At 43.3% G+C, this 26,857-nt stretch overlaps 1 protein-coding gene across 5 annotated transcripts in view; it reads right to left on the bottom strand.

The window, feature by feature from the left end:
* The window catches only part of LOC129866618 (PHD finger protein 21A-like), a 115,151-nt gene that overhangs the window by 13,958 nt on the left and 74,336 nt on the right, over positions 1-26,857 (bottom strand). For all 5 annotated transcript variants that reach the window (XM_055939378.1, XM_055939379.1, XM_055939374.1 and 2 more), the window contains 5 exons: positions 17,395-17,676; positions 17,104-17,199; positions 13,661-13,712; positions 13,471-13,550; positions 13,099-13,159 (listed from right to left, as the gene is read on the bottom strand). In XM_055939378.1, the coding sequence (XP_055795353.1) occupies positions 13,099-13,159; positions 13,471-13,550; positions 13,661-13,712; positions 17,104-17,199; positions 17,395-17,676 (571 nt within the window). The remainder of the gene's footprint in view (positions 1-13,098; positions 13,160-13,470; positions 13,551-13,660; positions 13,713-17,103; positions 17,200-17,394; positions 17,677-26,857) is intronic.

The following is a 26,857-nucleotide window of genomic DNA, read 5'->3' as shown; positions in this document are numbered from 1 at the left end:
CTTTTTCGTCACAAAAGGGGCGGCTCCTTGTAATACGCTCCAGCATGCAACATACTTTTTTACTACGTGGAAATTGAGACACGCCATTTCATTCCTTTCGCAGTCGTAGGGGCAGTGTTGTCGCTTGGTTCCTTGATCTTATCTATAGGCTATTCATCAAAGTAGACTATTTTTCATTGATAACCAAATATAATTTCAGCGACTATAAACAAAAAAAGAATCCACTCAAAAATGTATTTTGTTTAGAAGTAATAACTAGTGATTACAGGCTATTGTGAAATAGTAGAACCTGCTGTAGCCAACTAGCTAGCCATGTGCTTTTTTCTCCCAGACCAAAACATGATGACGTTCTATTTTTAAATGAAGGGAATGAATACACAAGTAGCATGTCAAACTGGGACAATGTTTAGGTTACACCAAGTACGAATATTTGCCAGGGCATATTTTTATATTATAAATCTGATTATTTCACATGGGGATGTGGGAAGCTAAAAAAGTTAGCTAGCTTGCTATGTTTTTAGCCAGCTAGACATGCTGCCAGCTAACTTATTCTAGCAAGGGAAGCCAACTCTTCCTTGCTTTCACAACATTTAAAGACAAGGCAAAAACTTTGCTATAGCCCCCTTGAATGGAAGTGGGACCGGCAAGGATTTTATGTTACCAAAAGCTGTCCTCTACTCCAAAAATCCCACTCCACTAGCGCTGTTGCGGTGACTGTATTACTGCCCTTACGAAAAAAGATTGCAATCAGAGTGCAGTATAACTGCAGTACAATGCAGTCTAACTGCAGTATGTTGCAAATACTGCGTCCAAAATAACACTGTTTTTTTTACTACAGTAATTTTGCAGTGTAATTGCAGTTACAGTGCAGTACACTGCAGTTATTCTGCAATTACTGTCTCCAAAATACCACAGTCGACTGAAGTTACTGCACTTTAAAAACGGCAATCTTTTTTTTTAAGGGCGTCACACTGGCAGTCATGAGTCATGACCGCAGTAAAATTCCACGTGATCGTTGAGTCACGGTAATCTCCTCTTATGCACCCTGGACATGCTTGGTAGTGCCCAACTTGCTAATGACCATCAGGTCGCTAATGACCTGGTATTCAGAGCTCTATTGTCCCTTTAACCCAACTCACTGTGATTGATCAATTTGAAGAAAGAAGTTCAACAACAGGTTAAAACTTAGTGGAAAACATGGTCGTTATGGATGTTGTTTTAAAGCCCAAGCACGAAAAATAAAACCTGAATTAAAATAATGGGGGGTTTCCAACAGGTCAATCACAAGCTACCAGTAGTTCGCAGCCCACCTATGAGTAGCTCGTCAAAAATTCTGAAAGTACATGTAATTTTCACATGTTCCACCGCAAACTGTCATAAACAAATCTCACAAGTCTCAGACACCGCAAGCTCCCAGCTACTATCTAATCAACGCAACATTGTCCCACCCCTGGTTAGCCACTATTGGTTTAAAAAAATTATAATTAAGACAATATCTGCCAATTATTTTCAGGCAAAATTGCTTGTGTCGGTCTGTGTGGTGCGCCCGTTTGTCTATCACTCCGTGTGTAGCCAGTTGATGTTATAACCGTCTTGTGGGTTGACAGAAATACTTTCCCAAAAACCTTCTCAAATAAATATTAACCGCAAAGTAGGCTTACCTGGCAGAAGTATATCATGAGTAAGTATCATTTGTATCTATTAATTGCTATTTGCAAACTTTGCCATGAAATGAGAAGCAGTTGTACAGAACCATCGCTAGACCAGCACATTAGATGGCATATTACTCACTCGCTACATGCCCAATTAAAGGGCCAGATGAGCAATTAAAGGGGAATTACACTCACCAAAAATGTGTCATCAAATCAAAGTTTATTTGTCACGTGCGCCGAATACAACAGTGAAATGCTTACTTACAGGCCTGAACCAACAGGCCCAAAAATAGGTATTAGGTGAACAATCGATAAGGAAATAAAAAACAACAGTAAAAAGACAGTGAATAATAACAGTAGCGAGGCTATATACAGTAGCAAGGCTATAACAGTAGCGAGGCTATATACAGACACCGGTTATCAAGGCGAGACCCAGATGCAGACACAGGAGGCAGATGGTTGGGGTCTTACTTTGATAAATAATCCAAAGGGGTAGGCAAGAGAATGGTCGTGGACAGGCAAAAAGGTCAAAACCAGATCAAAGTCCAGGTGGTACAGAGTGGCAAACCCAAGAAACCGTTGCAACTGCACCCTGGACGTTGGTTGAGGCCAATCCACCACTGCTTTCACTTTTCCAGGATCCATCTGAACATTGCCCTCAGCAATGACATATCCCAGAAAGGTGATTGTAGAGCGGTGGAACTCACACTTCTCGGCTTTCACGAACAGTTGATTCTCCAGGAGGCGCTGAAGGACCTATCTGACATCAAGAACATGTTCTTGGGCAGATTGGGAAATAAACAGGATGTTGTCAAGGTACACGAACACAAACTGGTTTAGCATGTCCCGAAGCAGATCATTGACCAAAGCCTGGAAAACAGCGGGGGTGTTGGTGAGTCCAAACGGCATGACCTGGTACTCATAATGTCCACTGGCTGTGTTGAAAGCTGTCTCTAATCATCCCTCTCGCGTATCCGAACCAGATGGCAGGCATTTTGAAGGTCCAACTTGGAAAATATGGTTGCCACCTGGAGAGGTTCAAACGCCGAGGAGAGGAGAGGTAGGGTGTAACGATTCTTGACAGTAATGTCATTAAGTCCCCGGTAGTCAATGCACGGACGCAGGGTCATGTCCTTCTTCTCCACAAAGGAAAACCCTGCGCCGGCAGGAGATGCAGACGAATGGACGGCCCCAGTGGCCAGAGACTCCTCTATGTACTCCTCCATAGCTTTGGTCTCTGGTCCAGACAGAGAATACAATCGACCCCAACGTGGTGTACTGCTTGGGAGAAGATCAATGGCACAATCATAAGGACGGTGCGGGGGAAGGGAATTAGCATGTGCCTTACTGAATACTTCCAGGAGGTCATGGCATTCTGTGAGGAGAGGAGAGACATCCACAGTCTTGCTAACATCCAGAGAAAGATGACTTGAGGAAGGCTGTGCTGTTTGAATGGAGTGGGAATGGCAAAATGGGCTCCAACCCACGATGAAGCTTGTGGTCCAATCAATCATCGGATTGTGCTTTTGAAGCTAGGAAAATCCCAAAACAACCGGAACATGGGGAGATGCAATGAGGAACTGTATTGTCTCACTGTGGTTACCAGAAACCTGTAATTGAACGGGCACAGTACTATGGGTGACTTCCCCTATAGAGCGGCCATCCAGTTCCCTAGCATCCATGGTCACAGAGAGAGGCTGAGTGGGAATACCAAGCTCTGAAGCTATCGTGGCATCCATAAGACATTCATCAGCCCCAGAGTCAATGAGCACTCGGAGAGACTTAGATTGGTCTCCCAACAGCACAAGAGCAAAAAGGGGTGTGCGTGTGATGGTAATTAGGGAACTCCCAGTCTGACTCACCATAGTACTGGTACCCACTAGAGACAAGGGTTTCCTAATAGGGCAGGTAGCTATAAAGTGTCCTGCCCCTCCACAGTACAGACAACAGTTATTATTCATCCGTTGTGAACGTTCCCCAACTGATAACCTAGCTCTTCCCAACTGCATAGAATCAGGAGTATCCAACTCACCCGTCGTAGATTCCCGAGAGAGCTCGGGTGGCTTCGAATCCTCTCGGAAGAGCTGTCTTTGGAAGGTGAACGCGCCATAGCGGGTGCACGAGTGAGCCCGAGACCAGACCTCTCAGTCTTGCTGGCGTCCATCAATTTTAATGTTACGGGCGATAAGGGAGTCGAGATCCATCGGCAATTCCCGAGCAGCTAGCTCATCCTTTACATCCTCAGATAATCTGTGCAAAAAAGTATTGAAAAGAGACTCCGGATTCCAGGCACTCTAGGCGGCCAACGTGCAACGTAAGTCAAGCAGTTTACTGGCCGCCTTTCTCCCAGAAACCAGAGACTCAAATACCTTTCTCACTTCTGCCATGAAGTCCTCCAGATGACCACAAATGGCAGATTGTCGCTCCCAAACTGCCGTAGCCCAGGAGAGCGCCCTTCCCGACATTAGCGTAATAATATACGCTATCGTCGATCTGTCTGAAGGAAACGAAGATGGCTGTAGCTAAAAAATAAGAGAGCAGTGAGAAAGAAAACCCCGGCAGGAAACCAGGATACCCCGAATATCGCTCTGGAGGAGGGTTCTCGGGGAACCGGGATAGGCTGTACAAACTCACCACAGATAGGGGGAAAGTGAATGGGTGATTGGGGTTTTCAGAGATGGCAGGTAGCATCTGAGCTAACTCCCTGATTTGCTCCATAATAGCCTTTAATCCATGGTTGTGGTGTTCCGTCAAGGAACTGAGCCCTTACAAAAGGCAATGTAACAACTCCTCATGTCTTCCAATGGTGGCTCCCTGTAGGGAGACAGCGTGGTGGAGCTGGTCCAGGTCTGCTGGGTCTGTCATGGCCAGTTCGTACTATCAAGGCACAAGGCAAGACCCAGATGCAGACACAGGAGGCAGATGGTTGGAGTCTTACTATGTTTAATAATCCAAAGGGGTAGACAAGAGAATGGTCGTGGACAGGCAAAAAGGTCAAACCCAGATCAGAGTCCAGGAGGTACAGAGTGGCAGACAGGCTCGTGGTCAAGGCTGGCAGAAATGGTCAGGCAGATGGGTACAGAGTCCAGAAACAGGCAAGGGTCAAAACCGGGAGGACTAGAAAAAGGAGAATAGCAAAAGGAGTACGGTAAATACACGCTGGTTGACTTGACTAAACATACAAGACGAACTGGCACAGATCGGAAACACAGGGATAAATACACTGGGGAAAATAAGAGACACCTGGAGGGGGTGGAGACAATAACAGGAACAGGTGAAATAGATAAGGGCGTGACACCGGTTAGTCGGGCAAATTGAGGTAGTATGTACATGTTGGTATGGTTAAAGTGACTATGCATATATGGTAAACATAGAGTAGCAGCAGTGTAAAGAGGGGTTGGGACACGCACGCACGCACACACACACACGCACACACACACACACACAGACACAAACAATGCAAATAGTCCGGGTAGCCATTTGATTACCTGTTCAGGAGTCTTATGGCTTGGGGGTAAAAGCTGTTGAGAAGACTTTTGGTCCTAGACTTGGCGCTCCGGTACCGCTTGCCATGTGGTAGTAGAGAGAACAGTCTGACTGGGGAGGGTGAGGTCTTTGACAATTGTTAGGGCTTTCCTCTGAGGTCCTGGATGGCAGGCAGCTTAGCCCCAGTGATGTACTGGGCTGTATGCACTACCGTCTGTAGTGCCTTGCGGTGGGAGGCCGAGCAGTTGCAGTACCAGGCAGTGATGCAACCAGTCAGGATGCTCTCGATGTTGAAAGAAACTTTTGAGGATCTGAGCACCCATGCCAAAACTGTATAGTTTCCTGAGGGGGAATAGGCATTGTTGTCCCCTCTTTATGACTGTCTTGGTGTGTTTGGACCATTCTAGTTTGTTGGTGATATGGACACCAAGGAACTTGAAGCTCTCAACCTGCTCCACTACAGCCCTGTCGATGAGAATGATGGCATGCTCGTTCCTCCTTTTCCTGTAGTCCACAATCATCTCCTTAGTCTTGGTTACCCGGCCAGGTCTCTGACCTCCTCCCTATAGGCTGGCCCTGAGGGGCCCACGTGTTGAGGATTCTGCTTGAAACATGTTGGTATTACAGACTCAATCAGGGACATGTTGAAAATGTCAGTGAAGACACCTGCCAGTTGGTCAGCACATGCCCGGAGCACAAGTCCTGGTAATCCGTCTGGCCCTGCGGCCTTGTGAATGTTGACCTGTTTAAAGGTCTTACTCACGTCGGCTACGGAGAGACACAGTCGTCCGGAACAGCTGATGCTCTCATGCATGCCTCAGTGTTGCTTGCCTCGAAGAGAGCATAGAAGTGATTTAGCTGGTCTGGTAGGCTCGTGTCACTGGGCAGCTCTCGGCTGTGCTTCCCTTTGTAGTCTGTAATAGTTTGCAAGCCCTGCCACATAAGACGAGCATTGGAGCCGGTGTAGTACAATTCAATCTTAGCCCTGTATTGGAGCTTTGCCTGTTTGATGGTTCGTCAGAGGGCATAGTAGGATTTCTTATAAGCTTCCGGGTTAGAGTGCCGCACCTTGAAAGCGGCAGCTCTACCCTTTAGCTCAGTGCGAATGTTGCCTGTAATCCATGGCTTCTGGTTGGGGTATGTACGCACAGTCACTTTGGGGATGACGTCCTCGATGCACTTATTGATAAAGCCAGTGACTGATGTGGTGTACTCCTCAATGCAATCGAAAGAATCCCGGGACATATTCCAGTCTGTGATAGCAAAACAGTCCTGTACTTTAGCATCTGCTTCATCTGACCACTTTTTTAATAGGCCGAGTCACTGGTGCTTCTTGCTTTAATATTTGCTTGTAAGCAGGAATCAGGAGAATAGAATTGTGGTCAGATTGACCAAATGGAGGGTGAGGAAGAGCTTTATATGCGTCTCTGTGTGTGGAGTACAGGTGATCTAGATTTTTTTTCCTATGTTGATAAAAATGAGGTAAAACTGATTTAAGTTTCCCTGCATTAAAGTTCCCGGACACTAGGAGCGCCACCTCTGGGTGAGCGGTTTCCTGTTTGCTTATTACCTTATACAGCTGACTGAGTGCGGTCTTAGTGCCAGTGTCCGTCTGCGATGGTAAATAAACAGCCATGAAAAGTAAAGATGAAAACTCTCTTGGCAAATAGTGTGGTCTACAGTTTATCATAAGAAACTCTACTTCAGGCGAGCAAAATCTAGACACTTCCTTAGATTTTGTGCACCAGCTGTTGTTTACAAATATGCACGGACCCCCCCCCCCCCCCTCGTATCCTGCTAGCTGAATGTCCATGTCATCATTCAGCCACGATTCCATGAGACATAAGATGTTACAGTTTTTGATGTCCCGTTGGTAGGATATTTGTGATCGTACCTCGTCTAATTAATTTTCCAATGATTGTACGTTGGCGAGTAATATTGACGGTAACGGAAGCTTTCCCACTCGCCTTCTCCGGATCCTCTGTGTCCTCTGTACCTGCGTCTCTTTCTCTTTCCAATAACGGGGATGTCGGCCTTGTTGGGTGTTCGCAGTATATCCTGTGCTTCCTGTTGTTGAAGAAAAAGTATTTGTCTAATCCGAGGAGTGATCGCTGTCCTGATATTCAGAAATTATTTTTTTGCTGTAAGATATGGTGGCAGAAACATTATGTACAAAATAAGTTACAAATAACGCAAAAAAAACCACATAATAGCACAATTGGTTAGACGTCGGTAAAACTGCTGCCATTTCTTCCGGCTCCATTTTAAATACCGTTGTGATTTAAGAATTGACGTGGACTCAGAACATCCAATTTCATTGGTTCTCTATGAACAATTGTAATTTTAAGAGTGAAAAAATGTAACATAATTTGGGGAAAAGAATGACAGATTTTATAGGGCCCCCTTTGCAGTTGTTTATTAACCATTATTTTACCAGGTATATTGACAGAAAGGACCCGGAAGGGGAGAGGAGAAGAGAACTAGCTAGACTTTGAAAGCTATAAAAAAATGAAGAAATTGTAGCTCGCGACATGTTACATTTTTTTTTATAGTAGCTCTCATGCTAGAAAAGGTTGGTGACCCATGGTCTATGCCAGAGCTGGGCAATTCCAGTCTTCGAGTGCCTGATTGGTGTCAGTTTTGTCCCAGCTCCAGCTAACACACCTGACTCCAATAATCACCTAATCATGATCTTCCGTTTAGAATGCAATTTGATTAATCAGCTGTGTTTGCTAGGGATGGAGAAAAAGTGACACCAATCAGGCCCTCAAGGACTGGAGTTGCTCACCCATGGTCTAGGCTATACTCCAAAATTAAAAATCTAGTATCGCCTTTAAGTGTGGACTGTATTATTATACCAGTCCACCTTAAACCAGTCCAAACTTTCTATCCAGGAGTCTGGGAGAGAACGTATATAGGCGATGCTGTTGGTTCATTGATTGTGCAGGGCAGCTTACAGAGTTAGCATACAATTATAGTGAATTTGTATTCGATTTTGAATAGCCTAGTAATAGGGCATTTTTTTTATATTTTCATAATTAATAGGCTGACATATTACCTTTAGCTACAGAATATCTCACCACCGTGCATTTCCGTCTCCTCCCCTCTCTCCTTCATTCTTTTCTTGAGAGTGCAGAGGGGGGCTGTCAATAGTTTAATGAAATATGTTTAGTTGTGAAAACATGTAACTATCGATGTTCCCGAACAGATTTCACTTGGTTTGCCAAATTAGCAAGGGTAACTGCAGGAACAGCGTTGGAGAGCCCATGGCATACAGAGTTGGGCGGAATATCACCTGTCACGCAGGGAGAGGCTGCAGGCTCCTCAGTGGTTGATGGGTGGAGTGAAATAAACGTTGCCTACCAGGCATGATTGGAAAAGCTATTTGCGTGCATAAGGATGACATGTTTTTTCCCCCCTGCCCATGTTCCTGCCCATTTGGTAATGGGCCATTCTAAATAGAAACAAATGTTACATATTAGTAAAGGCAAGATTCAATTGAGAATAGTCTGATGGCTGAAAATATGATCACTTGAGAGAACAGCGTGTGCAGCCTGAGAGGCAAAGAACAGTGCACAAGCTTTTTTTTGCGACTTTCTCAATAGCCTATAGTCGCATCATGCAGCCCATATATGTTTTGATTTCTAAGACATTGTAAGGTTTGTATCATTCCCAACTAAAGTTGCCAAAAAACTCCCAATCTAGCATATAGGACCCGTTTCAAAAGCTCACGTTTACGCTCACCTTAGCCATTTCATATGCTTACTCGCTCCTTAACTTTTCTAGGATAGGGGGCAGCATTTTCACGTTTGGATGAAAAGCATATCCAAATTCAACTGCCAGCTACTCATCCCCAGAAGATAAGATATGCTTATTATTAGTAGATTTGGATAGAAAACACTCTGAAGTTTCTAAAACTGTTTGAATCATGTCTGTGAGTATAACAGAACTTATTTAGCAGGTGAAACCCCGAGGACAAACCCTTCAGATAATTTTCTTTTTGAGGTCACTCTCTTTTCAATGGATTTTCATTGGGAAGCCAGATTTCTAATTGACCTTCTTGCAGTTCCTACCGCTTCCACTGGATGTCAACAGTCTTTAGAAATTGGTTGAGATTTATTCCTTTGTGTAATGAAGAAGTACGGCCATCTTGAACTAGGGTCACTGGAAGTGTCCTGTTAGATAGAGGCGCGTGACCAGAAAGCTAGCTACAGTTTGTTTTATTCCTGTATTGAACACAGATCATCCCGTCTTCAATTTTATCGATTATTTACGTTAAAAAATACCTAAAGTTGTATTACAAAAGTAGTTTGAAATGTTTTGGCAAAGTTTACAGGTAACTTTTGAGATATTTTGTAGTAACGTTGCACAAGTTGGAACCGGTGTTTTTCTGGATCAAACGCGCCAAATAAATGGACATTTTGGATATATATCGACATATATTAATGTCGATATATTAATCGAACAAAAGGACCATTTGTGATGTTTTTTGGGACATATTGGAGTGCCAACAACAGAAGCTCGTCAAAGGTAAGGCATGAATTATATTTTTATTTCTGCGTTTTGTGTCGTGCCTGCAGGGTTGAAATATGCCTCTCTCTCTTTGTTTACTCTGTTGCTATCCTCAGATAATAGCATCGTTTGCTTTCGCCGAAAAGCCTATTTGAATTCTGACATGTTGGCTGGATTCACAACAAGTGTAGCTTTAATTTGGTATCTTTCATGTGTGATTTAATGAAAGTTAGATTTTTATAGTAATTTATTTGAATTTGGCGCTCTGCATTTTCTCTGGCTTTTGCACAAGTGGGACTGTCAATTACATACTTTTATTTTGAAGGCTAACCGCAAATTCCCCTATTGTGGCTAATCCTTATTGTGGCTAGCTTCACAAAGATGGGTCCGACCACCATTAATAATCAAATAAGAACTGACTTATAAATTAAGGTCGTTTTAGATGTTGACACCTAGCTATAAAGTTTGTTAGCTAACTATAGCTACTGAAATAGATTATGTCGTTTTGCTATGTTTTTCAGGAAGAACATTGTTTGCATCCATGAGCTAGCTAGCTTTTTTTTAATGACCAGCACTGGAGGTGCGCGAGACAACTTTACCAGCATCGTAGCATACGTATTGATGAATCATTGTGACATATGAAATACAAGTGATAGTGTAATCAATATGTACTAACTACGTAAAAAAATGTATGAACTCGTAAATTATTGTGACATGCAGTCATATTCAGGTCCTGATTGGTCAACAAGCTTATTTGACATGTATCTTTTTTGACACGCAAAGACCCAAACAGCGTTCCCTAGAAATCCTGCTTGAGAATGAAACGACTGAACAAATGAACAACGAAACAGCACAGCAAGTAAATGAAAGAAATAGGTTTTGATTATGTTTTCCTGGTAATGGGGACATACGTAAATGCCAACAAAATAACTTTTTGGTCAGTGGTGTGTGTGTGTGTAACCTCAGGAGCCCCACTCGGGATAAAGAAAAAGCGGTCTTTTTAATCAAGTCTTCGAGGTCAGAATAGAAGTCTCTCAGTAAGTGCAGGGAGACACACACAGGGAGACACACACAACTAGCTAAGGGCACTGCACTAACTCGGCAGCCGTTTCATGTAAACTAATCCATTGTGATAAAATACAGTGCATTCGGAAAGTATTCAGACCCCTTGAATTTCACCACATTTTTTTTAAGTTACAGCCTTATTCTAAAATGTATTAAATAGTTTTTTCCCCCTCAATCTTCACACAATATCCCATAATGACGAAGCAAAAACAGGTTTAATTTTTTCCCCGCAAATGATTAAAAAAAGAAGGAAATATCATACTGTATATCATCAGTATTCAGACCCTTTACTCAGTACTTTGCTGAAGCACCTTTGGCAGCGATTACAGCCTCAAGTCTTCTTGGGTATGACGCTACAAGCTTGACACACCTGTATTTGGGGAGTATCTCCAATTCTTCTCTGCAGATCGTCTCAAGGTCTGTCAGGTTGGATGGGGAGAGTCTCTGCACAGTTATTTTCAGGTCTCTCCAGAGATGTTCGATCGGGTTCAAGTCCGGGCTCTGGCTGGGACACTCCAGGACATTAAGAGACTTGTCCCGAAGCCACTCCTGAGTTGTCTTAGCTGTGTGCTTAGGCTCGTTGTCCTGTTGAAAGGTGAACCTTCACCCCAGTCTGAGGTCCTGAGTGCTCTGGAGCAAGTTTTCATCAAGGATCTCTGTACTTTTCTCTGTTCATCTTTCCCTCAATCCTTACTAGTCTCCCAGTCCCTGCAGCTGAAAAACATGCCCACAGCATGATGCTGCCACCACCATGCTTCACCGTAGGGATGGTGCCAGGTTTCCTCCAGATGTGACGCTTGGCATTCCAGGCCAAAGAGTTTAATCTTGGTTTCATCAGATGAGAGAGTCAATTAAGTGCCTTTCAGCAACTCCAAGAGGGCTGTCATGTGTCTTTTCCCGAGGAGGGGCTTCCGTCTGGCCACTCTACCATAAAGGCCTCCCTGACCAAGGCCCTTCTCCCCCAATTGCTCAGTTTGGCCAGGCAGCCAGCTCTAGGAAGAGTCTTGGTGGTTCCAAACTTCTTCCATTTAAGAATGATGGAGGCCACTGTGTTCTTGGGGACATTCAATGCTACAGAAATGTATTGGTACCCTTCCCCAGATCTGTGCATCGACACAATCCTGTCTCAGAGGTCTACGGGCAATTTCTATGGATGACCTCATTGCTTGGTTTTTGCTCTGACATGCACTGTCAACTGTGGGACCTTATTTAGAAAGGTGTCTAATCATGTCCAATCAACAGAATTTACTATAGATCAATGGAAACAGGATGCACCTGAACTCAATTTCGAGTCTCATAGCAAAGGGTCTGAATACTTATGTAAAGGTATTTATGATTTTTTATTTTTGAAACATTTCTAAAAACCTGTTTTCGCTTTGTCATTATGGGGTATTGTGCGCAGATCGCTGAAGACATATTTCTTATTTAATACATTTTAGAATGATTAGCTCAAAGTCAAGTTGTTGGCCACTGCCGAGAATTGCAATTCTACAAGTAGAAACGGCACGTTCGTCGATACCAGGTTGGCACGCAGCTCGTACCAGTTTTGTTCTAGCAAGAGAAGGAATGGCCTCTCACTGTGATACGTACCTATTGGCAGTCTATCGACAGTGAGTGTGTTTCATGCTTAAGTGTCCCTGTGCAGGATTCGGCCAGCAAGCAAAGAGGTATCAGCAGAAAAGGTGTGTGTGTGTGTGTGTGTGAGAGAGAGAGACTCACAGCATTTCGTACCATATACATTGAATAGATTAGAACATACAAGCATCAAATATAGGCCAGCTCAGGAATCTATATTAACATGTACAGGGAACTGCCAAAATAAAGGAAACACTTGCGTAAATGAGGGATACAAAGTAAGCAAATGCTTCCACACAGGTGTGGTTCCTGAGTTAATTAAGCAATTAACATCCCACCATGCTTAGGGTCATGTATAAAAATGCTGGGCAGGCCCACTTGCCCATTACTTTGGCTACCATGGCTAGAAGAAGAGATTTCAGTGACATTGAACGAGGGGTGATTGTTGGGGCACGTTTGGCAGGGGCTTCGGTGATGAAGACTGCTCAACTTGCTGTGTTTCATGAGGAACAGTGGTACTGATTGAACCCAATTGAACACGTATAGGAGATTCTGGAGCGGCACCTGAGACAGCGTTTTCCACCGCCAGCAACAAAACAACAAACTATGGAAGAACTGTGGGAGAATGATGTTGCATCCCTCCAATAGAGCTCCAGACACTTGTAGAATCTACACCAAGTTGCTTTGAAGCTGTTCTGGCGGCCCTATTGAGACACGTTATGTTGGCGATTCCATTATTTTGGCAGTGACCTGTATATGTCCTGGGCATTGGAGAAGGTGTATGTGCAGTTGTTGAGTGGATACTGACCTCTCTTCCTGGTGCCCTGGTGGAGCGGAGTGTTGAGGTAGGTCACTGCACTCTTCTTCCTCTGCACAGCGTGGATGGGAACACGCATGCGGGAGAAGAAATACAGCTGTGATTTGACTGCAAGTCTGTCATGTCACTCACTCAAAAAGAAAACCTGTTTGCTATTCATACGCTACACAGGGCCAGATCCTACCTTCATTCATTCAGATATGCACATTGAAAACAGTGGGTATTATGCTCGCATTTTAAAAAGCATGTGCACTGGCATCCAATTGAATAAGAAACACATTGTGTATCGGGCTGTTGTAATAATGTGTGGTTACACTATCAAAAATATTTGATAAGTAGAAGAACAGCAGTGTAAGTCCATACCTCAGGCTCAAACACAGCTCCACTGTACACCGGATTGGCCGTTGTTCTTCGCTTACGCTCCTGCCTCCTCCTCTGAATTTCTATAACCACAGAGTGGTATATTAATACAGGCATTGCAGTATACGCTCCTAGGGAATGTGGGTGAATGTAGGAACTGGAATTTACTTCAGGCGAAACTGGCAGTGCTTACCTTCCAAATGGTCATGGGTAACAAGTCCGAGGGACACCATGAAGGCAAGCTTCTGGGGGGAAACAATAAAAGAGTATTAGGACAACCTCCTCCATAAATGGTGCCCTCTGTGAGGAGAATTCCTAACATGAACATATACACTATATATAAAAAAGTATGTGGACATCCCTTCAAATTAGTGGATTCGGCTATTTCAGCCACACCCTTGCTGACAAGGTAATAAAAAAATCGAGCACACAGCCATGCAATCTTCATAGAATTGCCTTACTGAAGAGCTCAGTGACTTTCAACGTGGAACCGTCATAGGATGCCACCTCTCTAGTTCGACAAATTTCTGCCCTGCTAGAGTTGCCCCGGTCAACTGTAAGTGCTGTTATTGTGAAGTGGAAACGTCTAGGAGCAACAACGGCTTAGCGACGAAATGGTAGGCCACACAAACTCACAGAACTGGACCGGCAAGTGCTGGAGCGCGTAAAAATATAGTCTGTCCTTGGTTGCAACACCCACTACCGAGTTCCAATCTGCCACTGGAAGCAACGTCAGCACAATAACTGTTCATTAGGAGCTTCATGAAATGGGTTTCCATGGCTGAGCAGCCACACACAAGCCTAAGATCACCATGCACAATGCCAAGCGTCGGCTGGAGTGGTGTAAAGCTCACCGCCATTGGACTCTAGAGCAGTAGAAACGCGTTCTCTGGAGTGACGAATCACGCTTCACCATCTGGCAGTCCGACAGACGAATCTGGCTTTGGTGGATGCCAGGAGAAAGCTACTGATCACCTAACATCAGTACCCAACCTCACTAATGCTCTTGTGGCGGGGCCACAGTGTCTCCTGACCCCTCCTGTCTCAGCCTCCAGTATTTATGCTGCAGTAGTTTATGTGTCGGGGGGCTAGGGTCAGTCTGTTATATCTGGAGTATTTCTCCTGTCTTATCCGGTGTCCTCTGTGAATTTAAGTATGCTCTCTCTAATTCTCTCTTTCTTTCTTTCTTTCTTTCTTTCTTTCTTTCTTTCTTTCTTTCTCTCTCTCTCTCGGAGGACCTGAGCCCTAGGACCATGCCTCAGGACTACCTGACATGATGACTCCTTGTTGTCCCCAGTCCACCTGGCCGTGCTGCTGCTCCAGTTTCAACTGTTTTGCCTGCGGCTATGGAACCCTGACCTGTTCACTGTGATTACTATTATTTGACCATGCTGGTCATTTATGAACATTTGAACATCTTGGCCATGTTCTGTTATAATCTCCACCCGGCACAGCCAGAAGAGGACTGGCCACCCCTCACAGCCTGGTTCCTCTCTAGGTTTCTTCCTAGGTTTTGGCCTTTCTAGGGAGTTTTTTCTAGCCACCGTGCTTCTACGCCTGCATTGCTTGCTGTTTGGGGTTTTAGGCTGGGTTTCTGTACAGCACTTTGATATATCAGCTGATGTAAGAAGGGCTATATAAATAAATACATTTGAATTTGAATTTGGCTGAATGGAAGCAAGTCCCCGCAGCAATGTTCCAACATCTAGTGGAAAGCCTTCCCAGAAGAGTAGAGGCTGTTATAGCATCAAAGGGGGGACCAACTCCATATTAATGCCCATGATTTTGGAATGAGATGTTCGATGAGCAGATATTTATAACAGTGGCAAGATAAAGTATGTGAACCCTTTGGAATTACCTGGATTTCTGCATAAATTGGTCATGAAATTTGGTCTGATCTTCATCTAAGTCACAACAATAGACAAACATAGTGTGGTTAAACTAATAACAGACACATTCTTGTATTTTCCTTGTCTATTTTCAATACATCATTTAAACATTCACAGTGTAGGTTGGAAAATATACGTAGTTTGGAAAATGTAACCCCTCGGCTAATGACTTGGAGTCAGCTAACCTGGATTCCAATCAATGAGACGAGATTGGAGATGTTGGTTGGAGCTGCCTTGCCCTATAAAAAACACTCACAAAATTTGAGTTTGATATTCACAAGAAGCATTGCTTGATGTGAACCATGCCTTGAACAAAAGAGATCTCAGAAGGCCTAAGACTAAGAATTGTTGACTTGCATAAAGCTGGAAAGGGTTCCAAAAGTATCTCTAAAAGCCTTGATGTTCATCAGTCCACGGTAAGACAAATTGTCTATGAATGGAGAAAGTTCAGCACTGTTGCTACTCTCCCTAGGAGTGGCCATCCTGCAAAGATGACTGCAAGAGCACAGCGCAGAATGCTCAATGAGGTTAAGAAGAATCCTAGTGTCAGCTAAAGACTAACAGAAATCTCTGGAACATGCTAACATCTCTGTTGACGAGTCTATGATACGTAAAACACTAAACAAGAATGGTGTTCATGGGAGGACACCACGGAAGAAGCCACTGCTGTCCAACAAAACATAGCTACATGTCTGAAGTTTGCAAAAGTACACCTGGATGTTCCACAGCACTACTGGCAAAATATTCTGTGGACAGATTAAACTACAGTTGAGTTGTTTGGAAGGAACACACAACACTATGTGTGGAGAAAAAAATGCACAGCACACCTACATCAAAACCTCATCCCAACTGTAAAGTATGGTGGAGGGAGCATTGAGGTTTGGGGCTGCTTTGCTGCCTCAGGGCTTGGACAGCTTGCTATCATTGACGGATAAATAAATTCCAAAGTTTATCAAGACATTTAGCAGGAGAATGTTAGGCTACCTGTTCGCCAATTGAAGCTCAACAGAATGGTGTATCTGGTGATGCAACAGGACAACGACCCAAAACACAGAAGTGAATCAACAACAGAATGGCTTCAAAAGAAGAAAATACCCCTTATGGAGTGGCCCAGTCAGAGTCCCGACCTCAACCCAATTTAAAATACTGTAGCATGACCTCGAGAGCGGTTCACACCAAATATCCCAAGAATATTGCTGAACTGAAACAGTTTTGTAAAGAGGAATGGTCCTCCTGACTGTTGTGCAGGTCTGATCCGCAACTACAGAAAACGTTTGGTTGAGGTTTTGCTGCCAATGGAGGGTCAACCAGTTATTAAATCCAAGGATTCACATACTTTTCCCCACCCTGCACTGTGAATGTTTACGCAGTGTGTTCAATAAAGACATGAAAACGTATAATTGTTTGTGTGTTATTAGTTTAAGCAAACTGTGTTTGTATATTGTTGTGACTTAGATGAAGATCAGATCAAATTGTATGACCAATTTATGCAGAAAGACAGGTATTTCCAAAGGGTTCACATACTTTTTCTTGCCACTCTACTTTGTCATGTAGAGTATACTGTATCTATAAATTACTTTATGTTTACACTACATCTTTGGCAAAGCCTGCCTCCGTTTACAGAGTCATCTGTGAAGAACTTTAAGGTTCTATCAGTAGGCTGACATTCAAAAAAGTATGGTATGTATTTGTTATGCAGGTTTGACCCCAAGTTCAGAATGAAGCATAAGCTCCATCTCCAGTGTACCTGAGGATTGTCCTCTCTCTTTAGTCTGGGTGCTGGAGACAGAGGGGTCCTGCTCACCAACATCTTCTGCCCAAATCCCCCCCGTGCTTTAACAGTCTGGAAACAGAGGGAGGAAAACAATGCTCTTAAAACATGAACGATGAAAGTAACAGTTATACATGTGGAATTACTTCAATTATGAAAAGGGAACAAGTCACTTTCCCATCCAAACTGTCCTGCAGACCTCACAAAATTAATTAATTTCCCTGAAAATGGACGATTATAACTTCCCACCCAAACCGCGGTGCTGACCTTGGTGTCGGAGGCGAGGCCGCTGATTTGCAGTGTTTGCACCGATGCCGGGGCCGTGATGACAATGCCCGTCAACATGCCTGTGGGCTGGCCGCTCTTGGCGGCGCAGGGCTGGCCATTGATGATGCGCACCTGGTGGATGAGCCCGGCGCTGGAGGGCAGCGAGGAGGGGCTCAGCTTGTTGGTCAGCATCACCGGGCCCCGCTGGAGCAGCTGGAGCGCCGTCATCATGGGCCGAAGGGGCGCTGGGGCGATGGTCACGCTGTTGGGCTTCGCCCGGACCTGAGTCGGGAGGATAGGGGTCAGAGGTTAGCCAATCATTCATCAGGTGTCATATTGGAGCTTAGGGGTCTTCACAAATATGTGTAAAAGAGACCGACCAGGGAAAGGTAATTCCAATGTGGTGCTCTGAGATATCACTGTAGATGGAGGCATACTATATAATCACTTTTGGCTTTGCTGGTGTTCCTAACTCTTACAAGCAGGAGGTCATGTGTGCTTTTGACGAGGATGGCTGTGTAGTTGAGGAGCTCCGTGGAACTGAATTGATTTTGGCAATGCTATTTACCCATTTTGGGGCATAGTTATACAAGTGAAAGGCAGATTTTTGTTACAACCAAAATTAACAGTTCTAAACTGGATAGCCGCAAATCACAGCGTGCAAAGGATTCACCGCAGACACAACTGTCCAAGCTTAGCAAGGAAATTGAGGCTGCCTACAGGCCAGATATGCCAGACACTGCAACTTGCGAGCCCACTCTGACCTTTCTTGCCTCCGAAATCAGAGCAATTTGTTTGTCCACCCAAAACATGGAACAAGTCACATCAGAAATCAAGACCACAATGTAGTGTTGGGTTCTGAGAATATGAAAATATACTTATGTCACTGATGGAGTGCTGAGGTTTAGAGGGTCTACACCAGAAGTTAAGGGTTATAAGAGGAAGGTATATAGTGTGTGCAACTAAGCTTGGAATGTGTTGAAGACTACTTCTGGCATGCATTGATAAGGGGAGAGAGCCATGGATTGGTGATGGAGGGGGGTTGAGGTCAGGTCAGCTTAACTTCTTTGGGACAGGGGGGCAGTATTGAGTAGCTTGGATAAAAAGGTGCCCAGAGTAAACTGCCTGCTACTCAGTCCTAAAAGCTAGAATTTAGATTTGGATAGAAAACACTCTGAAGTTTCTAAAACTGTTTGAATGATGTCTGTGAGTATAACAGAACGCATATGGCAGGCAAAAACCTGAGAAGAAATCCAACCAGGAAGTGGAAAATCTGAGGTTTGTAGTTTTTCAACTCTTTGCCTATCCAAGATACAGTGGAAATGAGGTCATATTGCACTTCCTAAGGCTTCCACTAGATGTCAACAGTCTTTAGAACCTTGTTTGATGCTTCTACTGTGAAGGATGGGGGAATGGGAGGTCTGCCAGAACGGCATGAGCTGACCACGCGCGTTTACGTGAGAGCTAGCTTGCGTTCCATTGCAATTCTACAGACAAAGGAATTCTCCGGTTGGAACATTATTAAAGATTTATGATAAAAAAATCCTAAAGATTGATTCTATACTTAGTTTGACATGTTTCTACGAACTGTAATATGACTTCTCATCTGAACTTTCGCCTGGACCTGCCCGCGCGTCATGAGTTTGGATTGTGTACTAAAAGCGCGAACAAAAAGGAGGTATTTGTACATAAATGGTGGACTTTATCGAACAAATCAAACAGACAGACAAAATGAGAAAAAAAAATCCAGAAAATCACATTGTAGGATTTTTAATGAATTTATTTGCAAATTAGGTGGAAAATAAGTATTTGGTCATGTCACGATCGTCGTATTGTGAACGAGAGGAGGACCAAGGCGCAGCGTGATAACAATACATTCTTCTTTTTATTAGAAGACGAAAACGAAACGAACACTATACACACTAATCAAAACAACAAACAGACGACCGTGAAGCTATACAAACAATAAGTGCAGACACTGGCAACTTACACATAGACATGACAGTATCACCCACCAACCTAGGACCAAGCAGCGTGGGAAAAAGCAGCAGCAGCGATCGCAGGACTCATGGAATTGGGAGGAAATTCTGGACAGCGGAGGACCCTGGGCACAACCTGGAGAATATCGCCGCCCTCGTGAAGAGCTGGAGGCAGCTAAAGCCGAGAGGCGGTGGTATGAGGAGGCAGCACGGAAGCGAGGCTGGATAGGTAAGCAGCTTGGTTTGAAGAAATCAACTGTGGGAGCAATTATTAGGAAATGGAAGACATACAAGACCACTGATAATCTCCCTCGATCTGGGGCTCCACGCAAGAGCTCACCCCGTGGGGTCAAAATGATCACAAGAACGGTGAGCAAAAATCCCAGAACCACACGGGGGGACCTAGTGAATGACCTGCAGAGAGCTGGGACCAAAGTAACAAAGCCTACCATCAGTAACACACTACGCCGCCAGGGACTCAAATCCTGCGGTGCCAGATGTGTCCCCCTGCTTAAGCCAGTACATGTCCAGGCCCGTCTGAAGTTTGCTAGAGAGCATTTGGATGATCCAGAAGAAGATTGGGAGAATGTCATATGGTCAGTTGAAACCAAAATATAACTTTTTGGTAAAAACTCAACTCGTCGTGTTTGGAGGACAAAGAATGCTGAGTTGCATCCAAAGAACACCATACCTACTGTGAAGCATGGGGGTGGAAACATCATGCTTTGGGGCTGTTTTTCTGCAAAGGGACCAGGACGACTGATCCGTGTAAAGGAAAGAATGAATGGGGCCATGTATCGTGAGATTTTGAGTGAAAACCTCCTTCCATCAGCAAGGGCATTGAAGATGAAACGTGGCTGGGTCTTTCAGCATGACAATGATCCCAAACACACCGCCCGGGCAACGACGGAGTGGCTTCGTAAGAAGCATTTCAAGGTCCTGGAGTGGCCTAGCCAGTCTCCAGATCTCAACCCCATAGAAAATCTTTGGAGGGAGTTGAAAGTCTGTGTTGCCCAGCAACAGCCCCAAAACATCACTGCTCTAGAGGAGATCTGCATGGAGGAATGGGCCAAAATACCAGCAACAGTGTGTGAAAACCTTGTGAAGACTTACAGAAAACGTTTGACCTCTGTCATTGCCAACAAAGGGTATATAACAAAGTATTGAGATAAACTTTTGTTAATGACCAAATACTTATTTTCCACCATAATTTGCAAATAAATTCATTAAAAATCCTACAATGTGATTTTCTGGATTTTTTTTTCTCATTTTGTCTGTCATAGTTGAAGTGTACCTATGATGAAAATTACATGCCTCTCTCATCTTTTTAAGTGGGAGAACTTGCACAATTGGTGGCTGACTAAATACTTTTTTGCCCCACTGTAGGTGTCCTGGAGGGCAGGTAGTTTGCCCCCAATGATGCGTTGTGCAGCCCGCACTACCCTCTGGAGAGCCTTACGGTTGTGGCCGGAGCAGTTGCCATACCGTGCAGGGTAGGTTCCATAAGGATAGGTCCCGAGTGGAGGTTTTCCTCTGCGAGATCCAGGTAAAAAACAGGTGTAGGGTTGGTTCCTTCAAGGATAGGTCCCGAGTGGAGGTTTTCCTCTGCGAGATCCAGGAGTGACAATACAGTGTAGGGTAGTTTCCAAATAAGGATAGGTCCCTAGTGGGGGTATTCCCCTGCGAGATCTAGAAAAGGGACAGAAGTCCCAGCTGCAGTGAGTTTTTGTAAGAGTTCTAGAAGCTAGTGAGTTTTAGGAAGATAAAGTGTGAATAATTTTGGTAATGTGGGTTATCAACAACAATGATATTTGAGGCGCAATACTGGAATAAACCAGTAATACATTTGCAGACGCTAGAGTATAGGTTCTAATACAAGGTATTAAGTGCCGTGACCAATGAATTATTATCCGGGGAAGTGGGCAGCGCTACGCTGGAAAATGGTTAATAGAAGGTGTCTATTATAGACGGGAGTGAAGAAATCTAAAACACCCTAGACACAGTTGGGAGAGGTTTGGGAATAACTATATTAAAGGTCGACTGAATAATCGGCATGGCTGATTAATTAGGGCCGATTTCAAGTTTTCATAAAAATTTGTAATCAGCCTTTTTGGACACCGATTATGGCCGATTACATTCCAATCCGCGAGGAGACTGCGTGGCAGGCTGACCACCTGTTACCCGAGCGCAGCATCAAAATGACCTTGTGGAGCCAAGGTAAGTTGCTGGATAGTATTAAACGTATCTTATAAAAAACAATCAATCTTCACATAATCACTAGTTAACTACACATGGTTGATGATATTACTAGGTTATCTAGCTTGTTCTGTGTTGCATATAATCAATGCGGTGCCTGTTAATTTATCATCGAATCACAGCCTACTTCAACTTCGCCAAACGGGTGATTATTTAACAAAAGCACAAATGTACCTAACCATAAACATCAATGCCTTTCTTAAAATCAATACACAAGTATATTCTTTTTAAACCTGCATATGTAGTTAAAAGAAATTCATGTTAGCAGGAAATTGTGTCACTTCTCTTGCGTTCAGTGCAAGCAGAGTCAGGGTATATGCAGCAGTTTGGGCCACCTGGCTCGTTGCGAACGGTGTTAAGACCATTTCTTCCTAACAAAGACCGTAATTAATTTGCCAGAATTTTACATAATTATGACATAACATTGAAGGTTGTGCAATGTAACAGCAAAATTTAGACTTAGGGTTGCCACCCATTCTATAAAATACGGAACGGTTCTGCATTTCACTGAAAGAATAAACGTTTTGTTTTCGAAATTATAATTTCCGTTTTTATTTTTTTATTTTATTTCACCTTTATTTAACCAGGTAGGCTAGTTGAGAACAAGTTCTCGTTTACAACTGCGACCTGGCCAAGATAAAGCAAAGCAGTTCGACACATACAACAACACAGAGTTACACATGGAATAAACAAACATACAGTCAATAATACAGTAGCAAAAAGTCTATATACAGTGTGTGCAAATGAGGTAAGATAAGGGAGGTAAGGCAATAAATAGGCCATGGTGGCGAAGTAATTACAATATAGCAATTAAACACTGGAGTGATAGACGTGCAAAAGATGAATGTGCAAGTAGAGATACTGTGGTGCAAAGGAGCAAGATAAATACATAAATACAGTATGGGGATAAGGTAGTTGGATGGGCTATTTACAGATGGGCAATGTACAGGTGCAGTGATCTGTGAGCTGCTCTGACAGCTGGTGCGTAGTTAGTGAGGGAGATATGAGTCTCCAGCTTCAGTGATTTTTGCAGTTCGTTCCAGTCATTGGCAGCAGAGAACTGGAAGGAAAGGCGGCCAAAAGAGGAATTGGCTTTGGGGGTGACCAGTGAATTATACCTGCTGGAGCTCGTGCTACGGGTGAGTGCTGCTATGGTGACCAGGGAGCTGAGATAAGACAGGGCTTTACCTAGCAAAAACATATAGATGACCTGGAGCCAGTGGGTTTGGCGACGAATGTGAAGCGTGGGACAGCCAACGAGAGCATACAGATCGCAGTGGTGGGTAATATATGGGGCTTTGGTGACAAAACGGATGGCACTGTGATAGACTGCATCCAGTTCATTGATAATTTGTGTGCGATTGAGGCCATCAAGCCTAGATTGTAGGACGGCCGGGGTGTTAAGCATGTCCCAGTTTAGGTCACCTAGCAGCACCAGCTCTGAAGATAGATTGGGGGCAATCAATTCACATATGGTGTCCAGGGCACAGCTGGGGGCAGAGGGTGGTCTATAGCAAGCGGCAATGGTGAGAAACTTGTTTCTGGAAAGGTGGATTTTTAGAGTAGAAGCTCGAATTGTTTGGGTACAGACCTGGATAGTAAGACAGAACTCTGCAGGCTATCTCTGCAGTAGATTGCAGTAGATTGTTATAGTTAGGGATGGAAATGTCAGGGGTTTTGGTGGTCTTCCTAAGCCAGGATTCAGACACGGCTAGGACATCCGGGTTGGCGGAGTGTGCTATAGCGGTGAATAAAACAAACTTAGGGAGGAGGCTTCTAATGTTAACATGCATGAAACCAAGGCTTTTACGGTTACAGAAGTCAACAAATGAGAGCACCTGGGGAATAGGAGTGGAGCTAGGCACTGCCGGGCCTGAATTAACCTCTACATCACCAGAGGAACAGAGGAAGAGTAGGATAAGGGTACGGCTAAAGGCTATAAGAACTGGTCGTCTAGTATGTTCGGAACAGAGAGTAAAAGGAGCAGGTTTCTGGGCGCGATAGAATAGATTCAAGGCATAATGTACAGACAAAGGTATGGTAGGATGTGAATACAATGGAGGTAAACCTAGGCATTTAGTGATGATGAGAGAGATATTGTCTCTAGAAACATCATTTAAACCAGGTGATGTCACCGCATGTGTGGGATGTGGAACTAAAGGGTTAGCTAAGGCATATTGAGCAGGGCTAGGTGAGATCTTGCATGGAGCCTCAGACCGAGGGTGATTGACCGTCATCTTGAACTTCTTCCATTTTCTAATAATTGCGCCAACAGTTGTTGCCTTCTCACCAAGCTGCTTGCCTATTGTCCTGTAGCCCATCCCAGCCTTGTGCAGGTCTACAATTTTATCCCTGATGTCCTTACACAGCTCTCTGGTCTTGGCCATTGTGGAGAGGTTGGAGTCTGTTTTATTGAGTGTGTGGACAGGTGTCTTTTATACAGGTAACGAGTTCAAACAGGTGCAGTTAATACAGGTAATGAGTGGAGAACAGGAGGGCTTCTTAAAGAAAAACTAACAGGTCTGTGAGAGACGGAATTCTTACTGGTTGGTAGGTGATCAAATACTTATGTCATGCAATAAAATGCAAATTAATTACTTAAAAATCATTCAATGTGATTTTCTGGATTTTTGTTTTAGATTCCGTCTCTCACAGTTGATGTGTACCTATGATAAAAATTACAGACCTCTACATGCTTTGTAAGTAGGAAAACCTGCAAAATCCTCAGTGTTTCAAATACTTGTTCTCCCCACTGTATATAAAAAAATCGGACGATTAATCGGTATCTGCTTTTTTTGGTCCTCCAATAATCGGTATTGGCAATGAAAAATCATAATCGGTCAACCTCTAATTCAAATGGCGACAGACGGCCCCGATTCTCCAAGCGGAGCTAGAGGATTTTAATAAAGCCATTGAGTCGCTGAAAGAAGCGCACGAGCACTCTACAAATTCGGCTCGAATATGTACTTAGCTACAAAAAGACTGGGTACGTGAGTACATTGATATAATTTGTACTTCGGCGTTGATGGCAGGTTTGAAACCTGTGATCAAAACGGCAAATTTGCCAGAGGAAAACGTACTTTGGGTTGAAGAATCTAGGCGAAATGCCAGGGGAATGGATTCTAGAGGTAACAAATTTTAATTATTTGGCCAAACACTCCTTGCAAACTCAGAAAGCCTTGTTTTTTTTTGATCTCATGAGACATTTTATGTGGTTTTATTCTGAAATAGATTTACATTTTATATCGTCTTATTCTGAAATAGATTTCTAGAATGTAAGAAAGGGTGGAGGGGTAACGAGGAATTAGCAAAGGGGTTACTAAACCTAAAATGAACATTGTGGTGCAGTGGTTATGGAGAATAGTACATGCTAAACAAAAGTTAAATAAACGATACATCGAAACCTGAATCTAAGGGTGGTCTTGCCCTTCCCTCCCTTCAATTGTACTACTGGCCTGCCCAAATCCGCAACATGCTAACATGGATCACAAACAGACAAGAGTCAACGTGGATCCAGATAGAAGCCCAATCCTGTGGTTCATTGCCACTAAGCTCAACTATATTCATTAATAACTTTAGTGAAGTGGGCAACATAGCCAAAACATTTGTGATTTACAGCACCCTACTAGCGTGGAGGGACTGTAAGAAATACCTGGGCATCTCCTCCCAAATATGTTCTCACTCGCCTATAGTAGGCAACCCAGACTTGCCAAAAGCCCTGAGGGATGCCAACTTTAATCTTTGGCATACTCTAGGAATCAGGACCTTTTCAGACCTATTTCATCAGAAGACCACTACACTGAAATCCTTTCAATAGCTCTGCAGTGAATTCAATGTGCCAAGATCCCATTTTTTTTTTTTTTTTTTAAATATCTTCAAATTAGACATGTCATCTCCTCATTTACTTCCAAGAGGAGGTTTAGAACTCAGTTGAATGAAGTTGAAACCCTTCTTGTCACAGCACAATCCATTAAAGGCAAAATATCCTATATCTATAGACTCCTTTCTGAGAAAGGAGGCTCCTCCTTTACTCCTTTGAAAATAATCTGGGAAAAGGACCTTGGTCTGACTATCAGTGATGAGTTATGGGCGGAGGTTTGCGACAGGGTATACTGCTCCTCTACTAATGTAAAAATGAAAGAATCTAATGACAAATTTTTGTACAAATTTTATTACACTCCCTTGAGACTCCATAAAATGAAAACAGACATTTCTCCTAACTGTAGAAGATGTACCTCTGAAAGTGGAACCTATATGCATGTATTTTGGAGCTGTAGAGAGATTGCCAGATTTTGGCAATCTATACATACTGCTGCACAGAAAATACTAGATGTACAGTTTGATATGACCCCGTGTCTCTATCTTCTTAATGCCCAGCAGGACTTTGTTCTTGATCCTGACAGAGAAAATTTGCTCATGACCATTACATACTTTGCTAAGAAATGTATTCTTCTATTGTGGGCCTCTAGTACCTCTCCTACATTTAAAATGTGGATTGACCAGATTGTTGACTTTCTCCCTCTTGAAAAGCTCACTTATGACCTCCACAAGAGACAGCCCAAGTTTGATAGACTCTGGTCTCCACTACTCAACTATATTTCAAATTGGACAGAGTGAATGGGGGGGATCAGGGAGATGAGCAGATGCGTGTTGTGTAAGGTGCTGTAAAATCTAAAAACAAATTATTTGCTCGTCATCTCAGCTAAGGCTGGAAATAGCTAATAAGAACCTTGATAGTGCTGCTGCAAGTTCTATATTTTAAATTTTGTTATAATTATTATTTGTGTGTATGTGTGTGTGTATGTATATATATATATGTATATGTATGTATATATATATATATATATATATATATATATATAAAACAATTTTTTATTATTATTATTATTATATATATATTTTTTTTAAGTCTGTCACATCTGTGAATGTGGAATGTGTTTGGTTGGTTGATTGAAAACTTAAGAAAGCTTTAAATTGAAAAAAATATTTAAAAAAAATAAATAAACGATACATAAACATCAATTCAATATGTTTTTAGGTTTCATGGAACATAAGAGTGATCATTGTTCCAGAGGAGGGACTGATGTATATTGACTAATTGATTTGAGAATGTTGTAGTATGTTTATAACTGTAGAAGTGCGCTAGGAGTAGTGACTAGTGTGTTATGGGTTCGATGGACTGATATATGTGCAAATGTATCTGTAGCAGGAGGCGAGGTGTTTGAGAC

Source organism: Salvelinus fontinalis, chromosome 12 (assembly GCF_029448725.1).
Source record: "Salvelinus fontinalis isolate EN_2023a chromosome 12, ASM2944872v1, whole genome shotgun sequence".
NCBI lineage: Eukaryota > Metazoa > Chordata > Actinopteri > Salmoniformes > Salmonidae > Salvelinus > Salvelinus fontinalis.
This window is presented reverse-complemented; position numbering and strand designations above follow the sequence as displayed.